The 22,964-nt window shown below is 46.7% G+C and overlaps 2 protein-coding genes across 9 annotated transcripts in view; one reads left to right on the top strand and one right to left on the bottom strand.

Annotated features, from left to right (window-relative positions):
* The window catches only part of LOC134100351 (ras-specific guanine nucleotide-releasing factor RalGPS1-like), a 78,224-nt gene that overhangs the window by 22,742 nt on the left and 32,518 nt on the right, over positions 1–22,964 (bottom strand). The gene's annotated exons all lie outside the window — the stretch shown is intronic.
* Positions 11,818–22,946, top strand: LOC134101371 (angiopoietin-related protein 2-like). Of its 2 annotated transcripts, none has more exons than XM_062554995.1 (5): positions 11,818–12,456; positions 15,553–16,555; positions 19,012–19,205; positions 21,075–21,345; positions 21,695–22,946. In XM_062554995.1, exons 2-5 carry the CDS (start codon positions 15,595–15,597, stop codon positions 21,892–21,894), a joined length of 1,626 nt encoding a protein of 541 aa, XP_062410979.1. In that variant the 5' UTR covers positions 11,818–12,456; positions 15,553–15,594; the 3' UTR covers positions 21,895–22,946. The 2 variants fall into 2 exon arrangements, with proteins under 2 accessions (XP_062410979.1, XP_062410978.1); XM_062554994.1 differs by having other exon boundaries at positions 15,550–16,555.

The raw sequence follows: 22,964 nt of genomic DNA, 5'->3' as shown, positions 1-22,964 counted from the left end.
TCGGGTCAAATTCACTAGATAGCAGTGATGTGGGCTAATATATTCATGTGTGTGTGTGACAGGCTAAAGTGAGATTTCCTCCCTTCTGTTCCTCTCTCCTTCTCAGTCTCTGGCGGGCATGTGCATTTGAGACAGAGACAGAACTGATTGGACACAAAAATATCCCATCACATCAGCTCAGGTCTGAATATCAGGACAGATGGTATCCTAGATTAGCTTCTATTTCATAAAACACCTGATGTAAGCGAACGGATAACGTTTAAATCCTAACCGCGCCTATCTGGCAATGTCCTTCCTGCTCAGCTAAGTTGTGCGAGTTATTTCCAAGCATGTTGCCACACTCCACAGATGTTTACATTATCCTAGCCTTAACTAGCCTATGGTAATTAAGTTTAGTTTAATTAGTCTATGGAATGGCCTAATACTGTGCAGTCAAAATCATCCCGGTCTTCATATTAATTTGCGATTGCTTTTAATGAGTGTTTCTCAAAGTTGCAGTCGGTAGCCTACCACATGCCGATACCATGACGCAAATCTACCAATATATGTAGGTAGGTGTGTGTGTGTGTGTGTGTGTGTGTGTGTGTATACAGTATATATTCCCAGTGGGGCTAAGAACCAGTGTTCCAATATATGAAACAGAAGTCGCACAACTAGCATCTACAGTGAGGTTAAACAAACTCATATACATATTCAAAACAAGCAAAAGGCACGGCTCGGGCCCTGTGGTTAAAGCGTCTGAGTTTTCCATCAAGCACTACAAGGCTGCGGTTTGAATTGGCACATTTCTGGCCCAAACTGATGACAGTGCAGGCATCCGCTGACTCGGGCTGAATGGAGGACACACATGAGTGAGTCCACTCCACACACTCGCTCCACGCGCTGGTGGAGACTGCTGTCGGCAGCCAACCAAAAACAGAAACAACCCCCACTGACTCTGGGCAGGAGAGAATGCCTGTCCGACCCACTCAAAGCTCAAAACAGCTTGAACCAAAGACGGAGGATCTGTAGCCATCAGAGCTGGGTAACTACTTAATATGGTAATAGGGATAGACTTGAAGCCAAAGCATCCATCTTCAGTTTTCAGCACCCATATGATGCTGCTACTGTCGGGGCTGCTTCACCCTCTGTTGGAGGAGGAGGAGGCTCAACAGAAGAGCAGGGCTGTTAGCCTAAAGCAGGGGTCGCCCACTGATGGATTACAGTCTGAGTCAGGACAGGTTTCTGTCTGGACCACAAAGTCTTTTGATACGATGACAAAAAAGGATCTAACACCTCTCACTTGAAAAAGACATTACAATGTGTCTCAAAAATCAATGATTTCTTCAAAAACCTTCAACAATCTCTTACGTTAGTGCATTGCAGATGTCTTGGGGCGTGCAGCAGGGCCTGTACACCCATTTTGGCCTCTCAAGTCTCCTGAGTGGATCTCCGAGTCTATTTGAGCGGAAGTTTGCTCTGTGAGTCCCAGGGCCTGTTGGCCACTGCGACGGGGAGTCCCAGAGCGGGTCACACAGTGTGGGGTTTGTTGCCGAGTGATCTTACGCGACAGCTGAGGAGGCTTAACACACGCCGCACTGCTGCACTGATGGAATCGGATCTCCCACAGCCACACAGATGCACACACACACACACATCCACCCACACACATGCACGTATGCACATACACACACATAATCAAACAAGTTAGAACACTCTAAGAACCATGTTAATCAACTTAAACATGCTACATATGACTGGAAACACAGTGAGTTACATGTTAATATGGTGCCATGCAAAGAAAAGGAAAAAACGCAAAGACCCGTTATGGATTACGCAAAGCTCAACAGCATCATCCAGACCTTGATGATGAGGTTATCTCATAGTAATTGGACTGGCCATTGCAATCCACACCATTTAATGGCCCTTGCGGTCTAATAAATTACATTTCAATCAGCGTGTCCTGAGTCATCGGAGCAGCTGTCTGAGAGAGGAAGGGACGCAGGTCCTTTTAGCCGTGGCCAGGTTGTGTAACAGTGCATTAGAAGGGCACCAGGATTGGTGTAATGGCCGAGGCTGTAACTCTGGGTGGACAGGATGACAGTTATGGCTACTTAGTGAGTTGTGGAATGAGCAGAGGGGCAGGTTCAAGGAGGCGGACGGAGCTCGCGGCCATAAGTCTGAGGTGTCGGCTACGGACGCCGGAGGAGGCCGCAAAGCTACGCCGCGGGACACCGCCTGGGTATGAGCTAAGTGGGACTGCTAACGCAACAAATCTTAATGGTAATTCACTTGGCTATCCACGGCAGGTACACCCAAACCTGCGACACCGAACCATGGCAAAGCCGAAAGAATAACACATTCGGCAATCATCTGGGCCCAGTCAGTGGATGTGTAATTGCAACACTTTCCAATCATAATGGCAAAGGTACACAAATGTACTAGCCTGGTTTGGATTGGAGGACCTCCAGTGATGAAAAGCAGTATTGGCTGGCCAGGCCTGTCCTGCAGTGGGCTTCATAATGCCGGGACTGTTTGGCCTCCCGCAGGTAATGAGCTGACATCATGCCTGGACGTCTCTCTCACTATTAAGGATGGGCAGAAGAAAGGGCCGCACTATGTTGTTATAATCACAGTAGCACTAAAGGAGAAAATGGCCGCGGTAATTTCTGGTCGTTAACCTATGTCTCCAAGCTAGTTTGAAAAGAGAGGAGTTGAGATCTTAACTGTTCTCCCATTTAGGGCGAAAGTGGCCCCCCTCTTTCCCTCCATGCTACTCCACTCCCGGTACGTTTTTTATGGTCATTTTTTTTTTTTTGCCCCAGAATGCCAAGCCCTTCCAGGCAGGGGAGTCTGGGACTCCTGCGGAGGGGCAATAAAAACAGCCCCGCGGAGTGCTCACCACATGAGGGGCCCGCACGGCTCCGCAGACGCCCCCACCCCCCCCAACCCCCTCAATGTGGGTAAGGTACCCCATTTTTAGAAAAAAGAAAGAAAATAAAAAAAAAACATAACAAAAAAACACAATAAAATGTGTGCGGTAGTCACCCAGCTCACAGTCAAAAAGAGAAAAAGAGAATCACAAAGAGAATCGTGCTTCCAAATGAGATAGGGGAGAAGAGGGAAAACATACTGTACACAGCGGTATGGAGAAACATATAAACCACAAGCTTTTAGTGCTTTTTCCATGTGTTGTCACGTAGTAGAGAGTATGTCTGGCGAGCTGCCTGGATATCTGCCAGCAAAACTTTTATGAATCTGTATTTCACAAACTCCTCTGAAACTCACCCAGCATGGGTTCACTAATACTGGGTCAGGCCAATGTGATTTTAATTCAGCATGGCCAGGGAAAGTTGTTTCACGGAATGGATGTGTGATTTCACCCGAAAAGTTCGACATAAAACAATTCTGCAACCTGTTAGAGTCCTGTGGAGTTCTGTCAGCTGTGAGCATTTCTTGTGATACACCACCATGACATGAATTCATTGCTACAGAAATCTAGTAAACAAGGTAATTGCTGAAACATTCCAAAGGAAGCCACTCATAGAGTCTGAACAAAAGATATTTGCGGGTCAACGAACATGTCAAACTTTACTCCAACAAACGTCTCCACTAGCTGGTGAAATAAAAGTATCTTTCCGTTCCTTTCTGAATGACAAAACACAAGACACTCTCCTTTTCCCCCGTTTCTGCTTCGCTAAAACACATGTAGGAACAGTAGAGCGGTCATTTTATGTTAATGTCCAGTTTGAGGAGTGGAGTTTGAAGCTGCTCAAAGACAACGTTTGAGGCTAAACGGAATGAACAATGGACTCAGCAGCTCACCTCTGAACATACCTGGATTCAGCTTGACCCTGTCTGAGAGGGCCTGTTAAAACAGAAACATGGGGGTCGGCTTTTTGCCAAACATGAAGCCCATATTACCCTCTTCATATAAAATCACACACTGTGGGAAAATATACCATGACAACATTCATACTTGCATACCTGAGAGGCCTTTCTATATGTGTATTGGGAGGGGCTGTGCTTTACAAAAAGAGTTAGCTCCATGCTGCAGCTTTGCGGTCACTTTCTGATTATTTTTTGCCTGCTCTGCCATGACAAATGTTTGAGAAACTTTGCTAAATTGCTACCTTGTTGTAGCTAGCCGGTGCCAGGCTGGGGTGTGTGTATAGTGCCATAAAGCAATTCATTACCTTGCGAGACCTGGCACTATCGCAAGACTTTCTGACTCTGAGGCCGGTGGCTCTTCAGACCAAATTTGCAAAGCTGTTTCTTCTGCTCACAGACGCTAGAGGAAAGCGGGACAGCCACCAAACAACCCGGGAAAAAGTTATACTAAAAACTGCATAGTTCTCATACATACTGTATAAACTGTATATATACACCATTGTGATATCCTATTAATCAAAAAAATATCAGACCACTTAAGTAATTTGTGACTTCTTCTCAGTTGTCATTTAATAGAATTCTAACCAGCTCAGGTTGATCAACACTCTCAGGAGATTTCCTATAGCATTAGTGTTAATAATCACGTGACAAGGAAGGTTCTTACAGGAAATAACAGGGATGCTGCATTCAATCTGTGTTGAAACCTGCCTTTGTAATGTTCAAAGAAAAGACTTGTCTCAGATCTTTCAATGTGAAGCACACACAAAGAAGTGCTAACACCTTAAACCTATTCAAAAATCCCAGACTGTACACATCAAAATCCATGCTCAGTTACAGCCCTTTGAAGAACACAACAAAGGTTTTTAACATAATTGTGGATTTTTTCCCCCTAGTCTTTGTCAACATACAGTACATTAAACAACGCACACTTTCGTGCTCTCGTCATCCTATATGGGAGGAAATCTCTCAGGACTTTTAAGATTGTAATCCACACACACTAAGTAAATCAGTCTGATAATCCAAAGCAGAAATAGGTAAGCTTCCCATTCAATACTCTGAACAAGAATTTATTTTTAGGACAGGGAGTTTTCTTAAACAGAAAACCTGTTCCAAAAGTGTCCAAAATTGTAGAAGATACAGTATACAATACTAATACCTATTTAGTTTAAAACCTCAAAAGTAAAAGTTTGTGGATATCTGAGCTCAACAGGCAATCAAATGAGACCCCTCATGCTCCTAAAGCATCATGCTGATTGGCTGGGCTTGTTTATGGCTTGGTCTGAGCCAGTATGTCTGTTTCCCATTTACAAAGCCAGTACTTTGTATGAATACCGTTGAGGATGTGTTTAGCTTAACACTAAATGGACAAACAGAGGACCACGGGGAGCAATTTGTTGAATTTGAAAAAAAAGGCATGGGGTTAGAATTACCGACTGCACCTTTAAATACACGTAGGCCATTAATGGACATTTACATGAAAATTCCTTTTCTTGATTAGGTTGCGTTTTTTTGACATTGTCATAAAACTGATACTGTATGTGTGCAAAATACATGTATATGTTATTTGTGTAGAAATGGAACATCTAAACCCCCCCAACAAAAACAAATCAGTGCAACCACCGCTGCAGTTTTGACAAATGCACTTTTGCCATGCAGTTCTCAAAGTCAGAGCCCTGTTACATTCTGTTGAACAGGAGCGAAAATTGAAACTGAATAGCCACAATATCATTCAGCACCCGCGGTTTTTTCGGCCATGTGGCGGGAGAGGAGGTCAGCAGGGGATGCTGAGGTTCCCCGGCAAGAGCCGCTGAACTCTCATGGTAGCCCCTCATCTGGTAGCATCATTACGGGCCAGCTCACCACCACCACAGCCGCCACAGCCGCTGGGGAGCACGAGAGAGGCTCTGCGGTGTAACTCAGCAAGGAGCCCATATGGGAGAGAGAGAGAGAGAGAGAGAGAGAGAGAGAGAGAGAGAGAGAGAGAGAGAGAGAGAGAGAGAGAGAGAGAGAGAGAGAGTGAAGGGGCTTTTCTGGAGAGTCTGTTAGAAATGGCCGGCTTTGTTTGGAGACCAATAACAGATTCGGGGAGGGTAAAACCCATTTAAGATAATAGGATTTACTTTTATCACAGTGAGGATTTTATGTTTATGTTTATAGGGGCTATTTTATGTTGTAAAAATAAATTAATTCCTTCCTGTGATGAGGCTGTGTATTGGATGGACTGGTGTCAAGGCACGTTGTTCTTTTTTACCTTGTGCCAAGTGTTTCTGTGTAAGAGCATAATACAAAACAAAATCATGTTGTGAGAATAGCCAAGCAGGACCAGAGAGAACCAGCCATGCATGGCTCGGAGGGAAGAGACCTCTGGCTGAACACAAACACTGGCAATCTGACGCTGGGATTCAACTCTCTGAAGGGTTGATCCGTGTTGTTTAATCCAGTGAGTCACAAAGGAGTAAGCAATTCCTTACCCAAGTAATAACGTCTGTGTCTTTGTCCGAAAGTCCGAAAAACAAGGGGAAAAAAATCAATTAAAAATCCGGCTTCAGAGAACGTTCAACAGCAGTTCACCAAACTGGCTGACCCCTGGAAAGAGAGGATGGTGTTGGACGATGTGCAATCCACATCTAGACAGTCAAATCATGAAAGTCTTTTGCAATATCTTTTGGCCAAAAGTCACTGTACAACTGTGCTCCAGCTACAATGGAGGCATGTACCCTGCCGTGGGTCATCATTTGTCCAACAGACAGACACCCTCTTTTGTGTGTCTGCCTCAGAAGAATCTAGGTGAAAAAGCAGCTCAGTTGCTATGGCAGCTGACCCCATATACTCGGGAGGGCAAGGGTCAAAGCTTAAATATGGTGGCTGACAAAACATTTCTAAACATCCCCTCTCTCATTAAACATTTTATCTTTCTATTCCTTGTATGGGAGAAATGTTTACGCTGTTCGGCTCGTTACCAGAGACAACATGGGAGGAGTGAGCAGGGTCAAAAACATAAAGAAGAACATCAAAGCCCTGACCTATCGGACAAAGAAGCAGACAGAGACAACACAGGTTCCAGTTAAATGGCAACTGTCAACAAGCTTTACATATAGGGAAACAATTCCTTTGAAGTTTTTTTGTTTCCACACCTGTTTTCCGAGTGCCTTTCACGGGCGATGATATCACTGGATAAACAGTGCGCAGCTCAGGGATGCTCCTGAAGTTTTCACGGAGGCTTCTGAAGCTTCCTGAGTGATTCAGTGGTCTCAGGATCCCTGCAGTGTCTCCCAGCCCTCCATCCTGGAGGTTTTCCAAGAGTCTGGGGTGAATGAAGAAAACCCCCTGCCCGCTTCTTCCCCGCTAACGCCCACCGCCTCCCTCTCCTCCCCAGACCCATGTCATCCGGAGGGACCGCTCGTGGTAATGATCTGCCCTTATGTGCCTGGCTACTGCTCCCTGCACAGTCCTCCGATTTTAGACGAAAACCGCACTCACCCCCGTCCACAGCCCCGAGTTTTAGTCCCAAGTATTTTTTTTTCTTTCTTTCTTTTTTTTTTTTACGATTCCGACAGGGACCAGGCAGCCACGCAGACGTTTCCGAAACAACCCTGGACATGCTCGGAGTCCGTTACTTCATCTGGTCTTTGTGGCAAGGCCCAGAAGCGTTGGCCCGTGCCAAGATATGACTCCATCTTCAAATCATTTAGTGAGGCAAAGATGGGCACCCAATCAAAGTATCTAATGCAATTATGTCAACACTCGGAGAGTTTACAGCCAATGTTTCCCAGCATCGTACTGTAGGTGAGGGCTTTGGGAGACGAGCGGGGAAACTGCTGACGGAGATTTCTGGAAAACGCATGTCTCACTGTTCCTGTATGTGTTGTAGCTTTCCATCACTCGGATCGTCGTTGCCATTTCCCATTCCTTATTTTGCCAATGGTAATCTCCCATGGCGTAGGAACGGCCCCAAAAAGCTTTTCAAAAACAAATCCTAAATCCACTTTTACAGCTATATATTTGTATACTCCCTGATGCAGAACTTGTGAGGCAGATTTAGCGCGGATCAATAGCTCGGCATTGAGATTTATGGGTGGCTAAGCAAAAGGGCAACCTCGCGTTCAGTTGGGAATCTCAAAAAGAATGCAAAAGCTATGTGTTAGGCAGCTCTGCAGGAACTTCCCAAATAAACAATGCTGATTCAAAGAACATGTTTCAAACTCTAACCCAAAACAATGTGATGATCAGATCAAGCCACATTTGCTTTCACTTACATAACCATGGCATAGACAAATGAAACTCACTTCAATTAGTACGAGTTTTCCCTTATACCGCAATCTCTGGCTTCGACTACAAACAACTGTCATCCCTAATCAACCTATTCATACTAACAACTTTGTCTGCTTCGTGTCCAGCATTTTGCCATCCTTACATGTTTTGTTTTCCCCAACATTTCAGTTGTGTATTGCCTCACTGGGTAAAAAGCCTGTGCCGATGGGGATGGATGTAGGCAGACTTTCACAGGAACCACATCACACAGCTCTCTTTGTGCAGTAACTTTCAGCAAAGTGCAGGGTGGTGAAGCCACAGCATAGTTATTAAGAAAAGAGAAGACTACCCCAAAAGCACAAAACCAGCCACACACACACACACACACACACACACACACCAGTATTCCCTCTATCCACATGGGAGCCGTACTGCAGGATGGCGACACTCGCGGCCATGGTCTAAGAAGCATGTCTCAGATTTTCCGACTGGAAATATCCACTCCTCCTCCATCCTCATCCTTTGAGAAATACCTGTCTCTCTTTTTTCTTTCTCTTCCTCTCTCTGTCTGTGTTTCAAACGTTACGGACCACTGTTAGAACAACAACTGGTACGCCCGACTGCGTGCAGACCACACACTGCACAGACTGGAGCTGTACACACACAGACACACACACACACACACACACACACACACACACACACACACATTCAGAAATTGTATCTTTCTCTCCCTTTATTCCTTTTAAAGCACAGCAGCACTTTCATCCTGTTTTTTTCACCTAAACACAAAACTCTGAAAGGCACAGCCATTTATCGGTTGCTATTTCTTGAGTCTTAAATGCCATAAATACAAAATGTGGTTTTTTTTTGCCATCTGAGCCTTCAGTCTGAGGGTGGCTCATGATGAACAGGTGAGCCTGGCGTGTGTGTGTGTGTGTGTGTGTGTGTGTGTGTGTGTAAATACTCCCTCTCTTTTTCTACTGCTCTCCCTCTCTCTCAACAGGACTCCTCAGCCACCAAGTGCGCCCTTTGACCCCCGTTCCTGACCTCCGACCCCCCCTCCAGCCAACCACAGCTCCGGTGCCATGAGCACACATGGCCACATATCACCCCCCCAGAGTACCACCCACTCCACTCTCAGCAGTTCCCACAGCCCTCTCCACCACTGATGCCTTAAATGACAGTGTGCTTCATAAGTGTGTGTGTGTGTGTGTGTGTGTGTGGTGTGTCTGTCTGGGTGTGAGTGAGTGGCTGTCTAATGCTTTGTGCACGGAGATTATAAAGACAAATGTTCCGTTAACCATCAGGATAAATGTTTGCTTGCACTTAAGTTGGTAGCAAAAGTCCAATGCAAACACTCAAGGAGAAGTCCTGCACAGACACCCCTCTTTTCCTTTTCTCTCTCTCTCTCTCTCCTTCTGTGTTCCCAGCATTCCTCTGCCCCTGCCATTTGCCCTCTTCCACATCCGTGCTCATATTTCCATCAGTGACAAGCATTCCAAAACCAGGGAAGTCCTCGCGCGGAGAGGGAGCACGCGGCATTCCGCACCACAGGAAAACAATGTGGGGGCTCGAATAAGTCGGATCATCCCGGATTTCAGGCACAGCGCTGGCTTTGTCGGCCAGGGAGGGTAAAATCTTCACAACTGACACCAGAACTCCCAGGGAAGATTTAACAACATAAATATCACCCCCCCCCACCCCACCCCCCACTTTCAGACGACTTGGGTGCGTACTCTTCCCCCGCTCAGAAGCTCTGCTGAATGTCGGCACTGTGGTGGCTGGCTGGCCTCACCTGTGGGTCCCAATAAATCACGCGGGCCGCCGGGCAGAAGAGCCCAAGCAGACAGGCGTAGCCCAGGCCACGGCGCTAATAAAGGCTTGCTCCTTTCAACAGGGATTAGGAGAGCGGGGGAATTACATGAGCCTCGGAGCAAGCTTAGTGCCTGCTGCTACTCTGGCAGCCAGTCATTTGTCACCATTATTACAAAGTCATTAGTGGCGTTATTGGCAGTAGCAGTAGTAGTAGAGCAGTTGTTGCAGTTACTATTGCTACGTACACTGGTAGCAGTAGCAGTAGCTTGTTCGTGGGGAGTGAGAGTGGCTAGATGTCCTGATATATCCTATCTGCCATCAGCACACTGATGTCTAAAATATAAGCTGCCAACATCCAAAACTGAATTCATGTACCGGGGGGATTAGTTCAAGGCCGGGAACGCCGTCATGGGGAATAGCTCGCTCACCTCAGAGACCTGTGCGGCCCCTTGTAAATTCTGTGAAATCGCACCCCAGCATCCCGAACCCGCCGGTATGCAAGAGACCAGTTTTGGCTGCCCACGAACCTCAAGCAAGGACAGGAATCTACTCCATTATTTTGACCTAGCAGGAGACTGACATTCTTCAAGTGCCACATACGTGGAGATGAAGAATGCCTGGGTTGCAGAAACTTATTTTTCCAGCAGGATTTACCAAGAACACACGGCTCAGTCCAGTAGTGCAGACAAGGGTTTTTCCGAAGTAAGCAGCAAGGTATTGTGTTTTACCTTGGCACGGAATTGATCAGTATGTTTAGAAAATGAAGGAGAGTGGCAGACAGACTGACCATAATTGAGTGTGTATCAGCCAAAGCAGAGCTGATTCTTGTTTAGAAATTGGTTGGGGAACAGAATAAGATTGAACAGCTAGTCTGCCAGTTGTAGTTCCAGGAGTTTAACCGCTGTATTTATTTGAGGTTGTTGATTTGGTATGCATTTGTTTATAGGTGCTGACTGGCTTTCATTAGTTTGAATTGAACGGATCCCCCTTTTTCCAGAATCACCAAACAGCCTCGTGTAAAATGAATATAGGTTTTGCTCTTGACACAAACTGCTCTTTTCCGCTCTTCTTTCTACAAACTGCACTGCTGGAGCTACAGAGTCAGTAAGATCTTGAAACATTTTGGGTGTTATCTCTGAACTGTCCTTCCATAATTATCATGTTACTTTCCCTTCCTTTCATTAGTGTGCGACAAAGCAGGACTGATTATGTTACTTCAGAGAAGGCTGCGTTGGACCTTTCTCCAGTTCAGTGCACAGACTGTGATCTATTACATTTTAACATTACACAGCACGGTGATGTAACATTTCCATGTCACAAGGTCTTCAAGTTTCTTTAATGACTATTTGTCAAAATAAATGAGGAGCCAACTGTAGCAACTAAAACCCTTCAAAGGATGAAAAATACCCCCCCATTATGAGTGTGATAAATTCAAAATGGAAAAGCTAAAGTCAAGAGAAAAAAAAGACAGATCAGGCAGAGGGCAATCTCATCAGTGGGTTTCATTTGTCTTCCTCTACTCCCACTCTCTCCCGTGGAGTCGGGTCGTCATGGGACAGTCCAAGCACACTCCCTAGCGCCCGTGACCTCACCCGGCAACGGTTGCAGCTGGCGGCCGTGGCTCCCTGACTCCACAAATAGCCCGAGCAGTGGGGACGAGGGGTGTGGGGTGTGTGTGGAGGGGGGCGTTTACAGGGGCTTTAGGGGACGAGGGCTTGGGTGGGGGGACAGGAGACTCTGCTGCTGCTGCTGCTGCTGCTGCTGGTGAGAGAGGGAGGGCAGAGGGAGGGGATCTGGGAGGGAGGATCTGAACACCCCCCATACACACACACACACACACACACACACACACACATCACAATCACCACCAGCTTCACAAGTCCCTGCTGGAGAAGTGCCCTGCCTCTAGATGTGTTGGAGTGAATGAGAGAGGGAGTTCAGCCAGAGCCAGAGAGAGAGAGAGAGGGAGTGTGTGTACTGGGGAACAGGAGGTAGGCTGGACTATGGAGAGTCTGAGGGACCTTGAGGCAGAAGTGATGAAGTGGATCTAGTCCGAGTGCCAGTGGGGAGGACAGATGTACCCAGAACCAGCCCAGCTCCTCAACAGACACACAGGCACAGACACTTCACACGTCTCAGGACCTCAGGACAACCTGTAGAGGACACCGGTGGATGGCACTTGGCAGCCCAAGAGAGTCCTCAAGATTGTTTGAGGGTTACGAGTTTCAGCACCTGGTCGCAATCAGGACTCTCGACAAGTTTTTTTCGCAAAGGCTCCGCGAGTGAATAGTGTCAAGTGCTTCCCAGCTGATGGACACCCTCTGACGATACGTCTGGACGCATCGGAGTCAGAGAGGGACAGTCTAGGAGGCAGTGTGAGAAGTGAAAGTGTGATGGCTTTCTTCACAAGAGCATCTCAATCCAACCTGACAGAGCAGCAGGGGATTTAAGTGGAGGAGAGAAGGAAACAAAGAAACAAACAAAACAAAACAAAAAAGAGCCCGGGACAATTTTCTGGTAAGGATGCTCCCTCTGTCTCTAACAATGTGGTGATAGCCTACTGCAAGAGTTGTGTTGAGAGTTGCTGGAGAGAATTGGTTGTTCATTAATAGTGGCGAGGGAACTTTTCTTAATCGACTACAATTGTTATAAGAACTGATTTCAGTGTTTAAAAAAAAAAAGTGTTTAGTGCAGCCGGCATAAATGAGCAAGTAATTGTTTTCGTTGTGTTCTCATTAGCCATAATTCATCAGCATAAAGGGGAGATATTTTAAACAACTTTGCGGGACTGTGCAAACACTGTCAAGTTATTTGAAGGAGCAAATGTGTCATTCTGTCTGCAGGGGCCAGCATTAATAAATAAAAAGCCTCTAAGTGAGAGTCAAAGGGGTACCAGAGAGCCAGGAAGACTTATCATACACTACGGGGGGAAATACCTCATTTGTTCTCTGGCACCGACTCTGTGTCAAATACAGAACAGCAGCAACAAACTGGAAAAGCTGTCAAACAGGAAATTAACAAGTTCCTTAATATTTGCTTTAGATTTGAGTGTGCAGGGGAATGAACTGGGCTGCACTGGAGCGGCTGTTCTGATACAGGAAGGTGCTGCAGGGCACTGATCTCCAGTCAGTTGCCAGGAGGCGAGACGCATGTCTTTGCCCCTATAACCCTGCTTAATGGCCACTTTTCCAGTAAATTCCCACAGGCCACTGAACCATGCAGCACTCGTGCTCCCCCACAACACAATCACCCAGACAGCTCAGACCAGACGAGGACGCAAACCCAGACGGGTTTATTGCGCTCTCGGGTTGACATCCTATGCAAGCGTGGGGGAAACGTCAAAAAATCTGTCCAGCTTTAGAAACAAATAAATAAATTAAAGATTCTAACGAGCCCTTGACAGAATCACATGGTGGAAAACGACGACACTAAAGAGGTCACAGATGTGATCTCTGTACGACTCTCATCACATTTTTAGTGAGGGAGTCATGCAATGAGCTGATGGGTAAAAGCTCCTTGTGCTTCTTTTTGATTTGGATTTGGTAACCATGCCCCAAACCCACACGCACACACCCTTGCCCTCACACACACACACACACAAACAGAGAGCATATGTTTCTCTGTGGCGACAACAATAAACAGCAGGCGCTGCGAGGGCACGAGGAGCAACATGCACGGTGCTAAACAGAACCACACATCTTAACCAGAACCAGTCGCTTTCATAATTGCATAACTGCTACATCATTCTGGCGCGGTGTGGAGGAAAGCTCCCTTGGGGAAAAACCTCCCTCGAAAACATTCCGCCGGTTTCTCCTGGCCCTCACACGGATGCTATGGTGTAATACTACAGGGCAAACAAAAAAGGAAAATAAATAAATAAATAAAAAATACTGATCACAGTCTCACAAATGAGACTCTTGTCTCTACACTTCCATGACTGATCCCAATCGCGCCGACACGCAAGTCACTTCCAGTCACGAAACGCTCATGACTTCACCGAGAGCTGCAAATCAAGTTTCCATCAGGGTTGGCTCAGTGAGTGGGGGGTCACTGAGTCCTTTCTCATCGTGACACTAGGTCCTGCTGGTAGTGCTGGTACGACATGGTACTGACCGCAGCCATAATTTAGCAGTTCAAAGTGATCCCATTTGGCATGTCTTGATACTAAAGCAGGGGCAGTAAAGGCCGACTATTCGGTCACTGTAAATCTAGCCCATAGAACACAATGACCGCAGGAGAGGGGTCCAGGGGGCTCTATTTTAAGGAGGCGGCCTGCGGCTAATCTGTGGTTGATACGCTGGACTGTCCTGCACCACACGTCTGGTCACTACACCTCTGACCTCTGAGTCATCCACTCCACAGCAATTTCCTCTGGTCTACACACACACACACACACAGAGCCCCATAACACACACACACACACACACACACACACACACACACACACACACACACACAGCGCGCGCGCGCGCGCACACACACACACACACACACACACACACACACACACACACTCTATATAAACAAAACACAGTGCCAATGTTCAAAGACTCACAAACAGTGTGCACACATGACTGCAGACATAAACACAAATAAACACCGAAGCACATGCTTAACCACAGCACATGTATTTCATATTCTCCCTTATCTTTGCCTCTGCTGTGAACTAGAAATTATTTCAACACAGCAATAGACACAGACAAACACACACACACACACCACAAACAAAGACAGGCAAACAAACAAACATACATACACACACTACAAACAAGGACAAACAAACAAACAGACAACACAAACAAGTGCTGCATTTGTACAAATGTCAAAAATAAATGTTTAATGTTTTACATTGTGCTGTAGCATTGCATGCTAAGTTCAATTACCATGAGCTGTGTTAAGTTCAGCTGTGTCTATCTGATCCTTCTGGTTGGTCTACAGAAGACAATGGGGACTATTAACACCATCATCGTTGAGGTTTTACTTGTGCAAACAGGTTCCCCCAAAAGCCACAGCACTTTGAAGCTTCTGCAATGAGTCTACTTTCTACAGAGAGAAAGCCACCCAGCTCTGACTTGATGACAAAGCCAGATGCCTATAACCCAAAACATTCCCTTTTAATCATCAGTCAGCTAATTATGGAAATTCTGATGCATGTGGTAGATAACGGGCTACTCCTAGACAGTAGCACGCTTCAGTATTCATTTTAATATTTAACATTTCATTCCGGGACACAAAGCAGATATTTCAAAAGGACCGTTTGAATGAAACACTTGCATTCTTTTGGCACGACGTCAGCATGGTTGCGTTGTGTAAACGCGTGGGATTATAACTCAAAACCGCAGCCGAATTAATTACCCTGAACCATGGCAGAGCACCTGAGACTGACTCCTCGGGCCCGGCACGGGTTCTACTCCGGAATGTAAACAGATCCTCCGGGCCATCAACTGTTTTCACGGTTCCACCGTTTCCATGGCACTGGGTCTCCAGGAGCCATTTTGTGATTGGGATGGTGCTGACATGAATAAGAAACTCATCCGTATGATGTTGAATGAAATGATTGAAAAGCACAGATTCGTAGGAACTGATTGTTTTGTTCTTCTCTTCTTTCAGCAGTCGCAGCACGTACTGAGTCACGAGGCAGATCCGCGCTTCATCATGAAGCTCCCTTTCCTGGTGCTGCTGGCAGCGTCCCTGGCCCCTGGCCCCGGGCCCGGTGTGCAGGGAGAGGCCCAGGAGATCGAGAGCCACGGCGACGCCTTGGAGCCCGAGTTCATGTACGCCGCGCGTCCTAAACGCGCCGCGGACGACCCCCTCCCCGTCGCCGCCGCCGCCGCCGCCGCCGCCTCTCAGACGGACAAGTGCTCCTACACGTTCATCGTGCCGCAGCAGAAGGCCACGGGCGCCATCTGCGTCAACTCCAAGTCGCCGGAGGGCCAGGCGGAGACGCGCGTCCACAAGCAGGAGCTGGAGGTGGTCAACGGCGAGCTGCACAAGCAGCGGCGGCAGATCGAGTCGCTGCAGCAGATGGTGGAGGTGGACGGCGGCGTGGTCAACGAGGTCAAGCTGCTGCGCAAGGAGAGCCGCAACATGAACGCGCGCGTCACGCAGCTCTACATGCAGCTGCTGCACGAGATCATCCGCAAGCGGGACAACGCGCTGGAGGTGGCGGGGCTGGAGAACCGCGTGCTCAACCACACGGCCGAGATGCAGACGCTGGTGTCGCGCTACCGCGACCTGGAGCACAAGTACCAGCACCTGGCCGCGCTCGCCAGCAACCAGAGCGCCGTCATCGTGCAGCTGGAGGAGCACTGCCGCCGCACGCACGCCTTCGGCGGGGAGCGCGAGCGCGAGAGGCCGGCGCCGCGGGCCAGGCAGCCGCAGCCGCTGCCGCCGCAGCAGGCGCCGGCGATGCCCGCGATGCCCCAGCATCCTCCGCAGCGGCCGCAGCACCCCATGACGCCGGTCAGGGCGTACCACCCGCCCACGTACACGCGCAACAGCAACAACCAGATCACCAACGAGATCCAGAGCGACCAGAACTCCAAGGCCTTGCTGCAGCCGCTGCCTACCATGGCGTACGGAACCCACAGCTCGTCCACCACAGACAAACCTTCCGGTGAGTTCCATGACATATTTCATTTCATTCAACTTTTTTTTTTTTTTTATCGACTCTTGTTCCTCCAGAAAGAAGAGTCAGCACTCTAGTGAAGATGACTAATTAAACTGTGAGGTTCATAAATGGGTCATTCATACAGAAAATACAGCAGCCCAACCCGAAAGAAAGAGAGAGAGAGCGAGCAAGAAAGAAAGAAAGAGATGCTGACATACCGAAACATTTTCTGTCCGTCACTCTCTTCAGTCAGGTCTGTGCCAGTGGGAGCTTGAAATAGCCGATGGGCAGCTCACTGCTGTTTCCTACAGTACACTGTGGGTGGGCATCTAAACTAGGCGTCATTCAGACTCTTCCTACCTGGGCATGCCATGCTGGTGGGCTACTCCAGGCTTTCTGCCAAGTCCAGGAGAAAGAGCAGGATTGCACAGACTCAGCACTTGTACACATGAAGGGCAAACAGACAGGATACAGAACCCCCTCCCAGCTGGAATGATCATTTTCCTAGCAAGACTCCAGTCATAGCAATGCTACACAAATAAAACTCACAATAGCCAACAACAGAAATAAAAACTGTTAAAAGATTAAGTCAGTATTGAGAAAGTGGTCTTAACATAATTATCTTAACTGATTAAGTTGTTCTATTTTCACTTTCTTTCCAGCCTTTACAGGATCATGACTCATTGATCATAGATCAAGCGTTTAAGTGGTTCTTCAGCGCAAAACGCTCAAGCGCTATTAACTTCTAAATGGGCTCCGCAATTTTATATAATGAAAACAACCCACGCAACTCTTCATATCTGACAGCTAGGAGACTTTGGGATTTATGGCTTTTGCTTGTTTCCACTGTTCCACTGTTCCACTGGTGCCATCAATATGTCCATTTCTTCCTTTACCATTGTTCTTAGAGCATGTACTCCTTCCCAATTGAAACACATGTGAGAGAACAGCTTGAAGGTTACTGTAAGGGGGAATTATGTGGTCTGAAGTGGAAACTCATATGTTACTTGACGCAAAGGTTACACAAAACATTTATCAAATGTCGAAAACCTCAACGGCTTTCAACTGTCAGCAAAAAAAAATAAAGCCCCAAGGTTTCAACATTACCTTCAGACGATACCACATTAAAGCTGGGAAACTTTCATTCATTTCCAAAAATTCTGAAAGTTAAGTTATGCACAATTACGATATGGTTACGGTCTGAAAGGAGAACCAACATAAAAGGTAGACGGATTACATCAGAGCACATGTACAGTACAGCAGGCAGCAGGGAAAAGCAAGCGAGGCCTCTTTCATGTGAGCCAGCTTCTCTCCAAGAGCCCATTCTCTCTCGGGGAGCTTAAAACGGAGACCACGGAGTCGTGCAAGTGCATCTAGCATCAGGGTCAAGGATGAAACATAAGCACGGCCCTGTAGGCGCACAGTAAATATTCTCGACATCTTTTCCTCCGCGGCTCTACGATGTGGCCCAGGTTTAATGCGTTGCATGCTAAAAGGGGCAAAATAAAAGCGGAGAGAATGTAATGATATTTACAGCTGCTGAAAAGACTACATTCTCCGATGAGAACGAGAACTACTTTACAATACTGGTGAAATCATAACTTAGCATAAGCCCGTGCTGCCTAAGCCCTCATGCCCATGCTGTTCTTGGCCCCGGTACAGCTAACCAGTGGCAAATCTGCCTTCACAGTACGGCTGCCAAAATCAGCTCTGGGTAACAGGGTTCTGAGGTTTTCAAGGAGGGGAAAAATCAAATCCGTACTGATGCAGGAAATCCAGACAACTGCGGACCACCTGAGAGGATGTTGGAGGGAGTTTGTTCCTCACTGAGCGGCAAGACACAGGATTGCGCTAATGAGTGTTGAGTAGACTTCCTAGCGAGATTGTTACTCGAGCAGTTAGAACCATCTCTGACATTAAACTCCTGTGCTGGAGAAGTGATGGTTTTCAACATAATCCTTTGATCCTTTGCATTACAAGTTCACTGAAAAACTGACAGCTGATGTACATCTTGGGACCATGAAAGGAAGTTAGATTTTTTTCAAGGACAGATGTTGGTGGTGTTCTCCTCATTCATTCCTCTACAATCCCTCGCATTTCCTCGGTAGATTAAAATACATTTCTGGATCATGCATGACAGTAAATTATACTAACAAAAGATATTTTCCTTTGTCCTGACATGATCCCTCTCTCAAATCACAGACTCACAACCTCATCTAAAGACTGAACTAAAACATCTATTTTGTTACTGCAGTTGTGTGGAAGTTTAAACCCTTCTTTGCTTGCTGGTGATGATTACCCACTTCTTACCTACCTCTAAAAACATACCATTTTCTTGGGTCTACATCTTTCAACCACACACCAGATTCCAAAGATTATTCTAGTCTCACGCTTACCGTCCCTTGTTTGGATTTCCTCACCACTATCTGACCACTGTCTCCCATCTGTTCCACTGTGTGCAGGACCTTTCAAGGACTGTCTGCACGCCCTGGAGGAAGGCCACAGCACCAGCGGCATGTACCTGGTGAAGCCGGAGAACGCCAACCGGCTGATGCAGGTGTGGTGCGACCAGAGGCACGACCCGGGCGGCTGGACCGTCATCCAGAGACGCCTCGATGGATCAGTCAACTTCTTCAGAAACTGGGAGACGTATAAGGTAATACAAGAAAATCCAGCACAAAAAAGCTAGCCTGGCTAGCGCCTACCACTTCTCAAATGAGACGTGGTCTGGCAACCAAACTTTCATTGTCTCGTATTTTTAAAAAAAGGCCCAGATCCGTTCATTGGGTGCCACGGATGTCTATCAAATGCGTCTGTGCATAGCTCACCATTAGGTGCATTCGACTTCATGTAGCCGTCTTAAGACGACTGCAGACGAGACTATTTCTGACATTCTGATACGTCTTTCAAACCGGAATTGTACATACATCATGGTTGACAACGTATCAGAATGTCAGAAATAGTCTCGTCTGCAGTCGTCTTAAGACGGCTACATGAAGTCGAATGCACCTATTGTCTTGCTTTCCCCCCCTGTTCTGTGATTGGTCCCCTATCTCAGGCAAAAATGAGGGCCTTAGCAGCGTAAATGAAATCGTGCGCAAGGGAGCATGGGAACACCCAGCTAACAAAAAACACTACTCATACCTAAACTTCGGTCATCATTGGCAGACAGCATAGAGGGTTTAGAGAGCTTTAAGGCTGAATTTGTGGATTTTCCTTTTGTGATTTTTAAGGATTTACAAATAATAGAAGTGTTGTGAAGCTCTCCATGTTTTTTTTTTACTTGACGCTGGCTTTGTTGTGCTCGACAACAATTTAGCTGTATTAAAAATAATGAAAAGCACATTGCTGCTGAAAAACATGGGAGTTATTGGTCAACTGCAATGCAGTGAGTGCCAAGTTCACAGCATATGATGAAAACCAAGGAAAAACTGCTTTGGAACATTTTGAACTTTCCCCATGTGATGAAAAAAGGAGAGAATTCCATTTGGAGCCGTTGGGGAAAAGTGAACATGCAATGTGGGAACTCCTTCCATGCTGAATCTTCCAATTTGATCAGGTTACATGAAAGGGGGCATTCTCCCAGTGCAATCACTCTAAGACTTTCTAATGAGGTATGATTTGATGAAAAAAGAAATGAGCCAACAAAATAAATCTCCCATCAAAACCTGATCCCATCACGGAGACATTTCTTCCTCACAGCCAGAGCAATCATTGTGACGTAATATGTATGTAGAGGGAATCCTTGCTGTTGTGGGGATAGGGTGGTATTACACAAAACCACAGAGCAGGGGAAAATATTTAGCAGCAATTGTGACCTACGCCCCATGACACATCCAGGGAATTATTGTGAATCTGTATCAGCTTCCCCCAACCCCATGAGCTAAATTGGCATTTAAAGCTAGCGTCCCTAATTAAAACCATATGTGATGTCAAACGAAAACAAGACATCAGATACAAATAGGATTTGTGAAGGGAGGACATTAAACAACATGTCTAAAGCCATCGTAATTTACTGATAACCCGAAGATAAAAGTGGAGATTCTGGCCCTGTAAATGGTAATATAATAACATCGAGACAACAAAATTTGACTGCACTGAATAAACAGACAAGATTTCGTAAGAATGATCCAACGCAGGGGGAATTTGTTCTAAGTGTGTACTAGGGAAACTCTGAGTGCGTGCGAAGAAGTGCTCGAGCTGTTGGGCATGTACTAGAGGGTAACTGAACTGAGAAGGCCTCAACATAAAAACAAAACTCATCGACCACATGAGCTTAACGTGGCAGAAACAGCAGCTTTGATCAGACCCACAGTGAACATGCAGAGTGGCATGGAGCATATGGTAACCAACAGTATGGTTTACAATGTAACAATGTATCGGGAAACATTGCCTTAAAAGGTCTCCTCTCCTCTCCTCTCCTCTCCTCTCCTCTCCTCTCCTCTCCTCTCCTCTCCTCTCCTCTCCTCTCCTCTCCTCTCCTCTCCTCTCCTCTCCTCTCCTCTCCTCTCCTCTCCCTTCGCAGCAAGGCTTTGGCAACATTGACGGCGAGTACTGGCTGGGCCTGGAGCACATCTACTGGCTGACCAAACAGGGCAACTACAAGCTGCTGGTGACGCTGGAGGACTGGTCGGGCAGGAAGACGTTTGCTGAGTACGCCAGCTTCCGCCTCGAGCCAGAGGCGGAGTTCTACAAGCTAAGGGTGGGTCGTTACCACGGTAACGCCGGGGACTCCCTGACCTGGCACAACGGGAAGCAGTTCACCACCCTGGACAGAGATCACGACATGTACACAGGTGAGATACAAAGATCACGACATGTAAACAGGTGAAATCAGAGATCACGACATGTACACAGGTGAGATCAGAGATCACAACATGTACACAGGTAAGATATTGAGCTGGTAAATAGTTAATATTTCAATGGAGTTTGGACAGTCACCATCACTATTTGTTATTGAGCATCTTATAAAGTATCTAACCGTTATACAGTTGACTTTAATATCAGTGACATGATTTGCATCTGCGTGTCGATGTGAACAACTCATTATCTGATTGAAATAATGTACTCATTTGTCAGCTACACAGAGCCACATAGGCGTCCTATCCTCCCCTAACTTGTTTTCTTTTCCTCTGGTCATTACAGGTAACTGTGCCCACTACCAGAAGGGCGGGTGGTGGTACAATGCCTGTGCCCACTCCAACCTTAATGGTGTGTGGTACAGGGGAGGGCACTATCGCAGTCGCTATCAGGATGGCGTGTACTGGGCAGAGTTCCGCGGTGGCGCCTACTCCTTGAAGAAGGTCACTATGATGATTCGGCCAAATCCAAACACGTACCATTAGAACCATCCCTGCCAAATGACTGCAGTTACAGCACAAACAGAAGTGGTTCAGAATATACACGATGCGTTTTTTTTTCCCTCCCCATCTCAGAAAAACAAGTGCAATTAAACTAAGTTAAATGTTGTTTATTTCTTGTTTTTGTTTTTTGCCTTTTCATTTTGGTTATTGCTTTCATCAATATGCATTCATACACAGTATATAACAATGGTACAGCATAAACATATGAAAATGACAGAGCTTTTTCCAGAGGCCTCAATTGGAACTGGACATCCAAGACTGCTCAGGAGACACAGGGACTCATGGAGCTCTGGTCACAAAGGGCCAGTTTTTTTCTCCTCTTTTTTTAAATCTGGACTATTGGACGGGGTGAGTCCCCCACAGTCAGCTTGAATCGGCTGAGCAGACAAAGCAGTGGAAACCGGACACTGAGTAAGGCCTAACCTCGTCTGTCAGCCATCAGCCTCGTTTGCGAGCTGCCCCGTCGAGCAACGCAGTTTCCACATGTGGTGATGAAGGCATGACAGGGGGAGAGCCACTGGTTTCCTGTGAGGGGGGAACGCCGCCCTGTGGGCCACCTCACTCCCAACAAGGACCAGCTCACACTGCGCAAGACTATGACAAAGTGGGGGGGAAGAGCATCGGAAAATGCTTCCCAATTTGTTGTTGTTTATTTGTTCTAGTCCACAGCACAATCTGTGCACAGAGTATTAATGTGATGTACGTGATGTAGTATGTTTATGTGATGTAATGCCCTGAATATGTCCCGACACAGTTACTCAAACCCCCCCACCATGGTGCTGCAGTGTCATGTTCTCCCTCGAACCGAGTCGGACCCACTAGCATCCATTCATGTGGGAGAAGCCCACTATTGATATCGGCCGTTACAACGCTCCTAATGATTTACTTCAAGATGATTCATTGGCTTCAGGCCTTCTCAAGATTAAAGGGAGTTTGTCATTAGTCATTCAATACGATATGTTGAACTGGATAAGTGAAAGTGAGTTTAAGTAATAAAGACAGAATGTAATGAATAACACTGGCAACAGTAGCCTGCTCATTACCATATGATC

The sequence above is a fragment of the Sardina pilchardus genome, chromosome 14 (assembly GCF_963854185.1).
Source record: "Sardina pilchardus chromosome 14, fSarPil1.1, whole genome shotgun sequence".
NCBI lineage: Eukaryota > Metazoa > Chordata > Actinopteri > Clupeiformes > Clupeidae > Sardina > Sardina pilchardus.
Note: the sequence above shows the minus strand (reverse complement) of the source record. Positions and strands in the feature narration are given on the sequence as shown.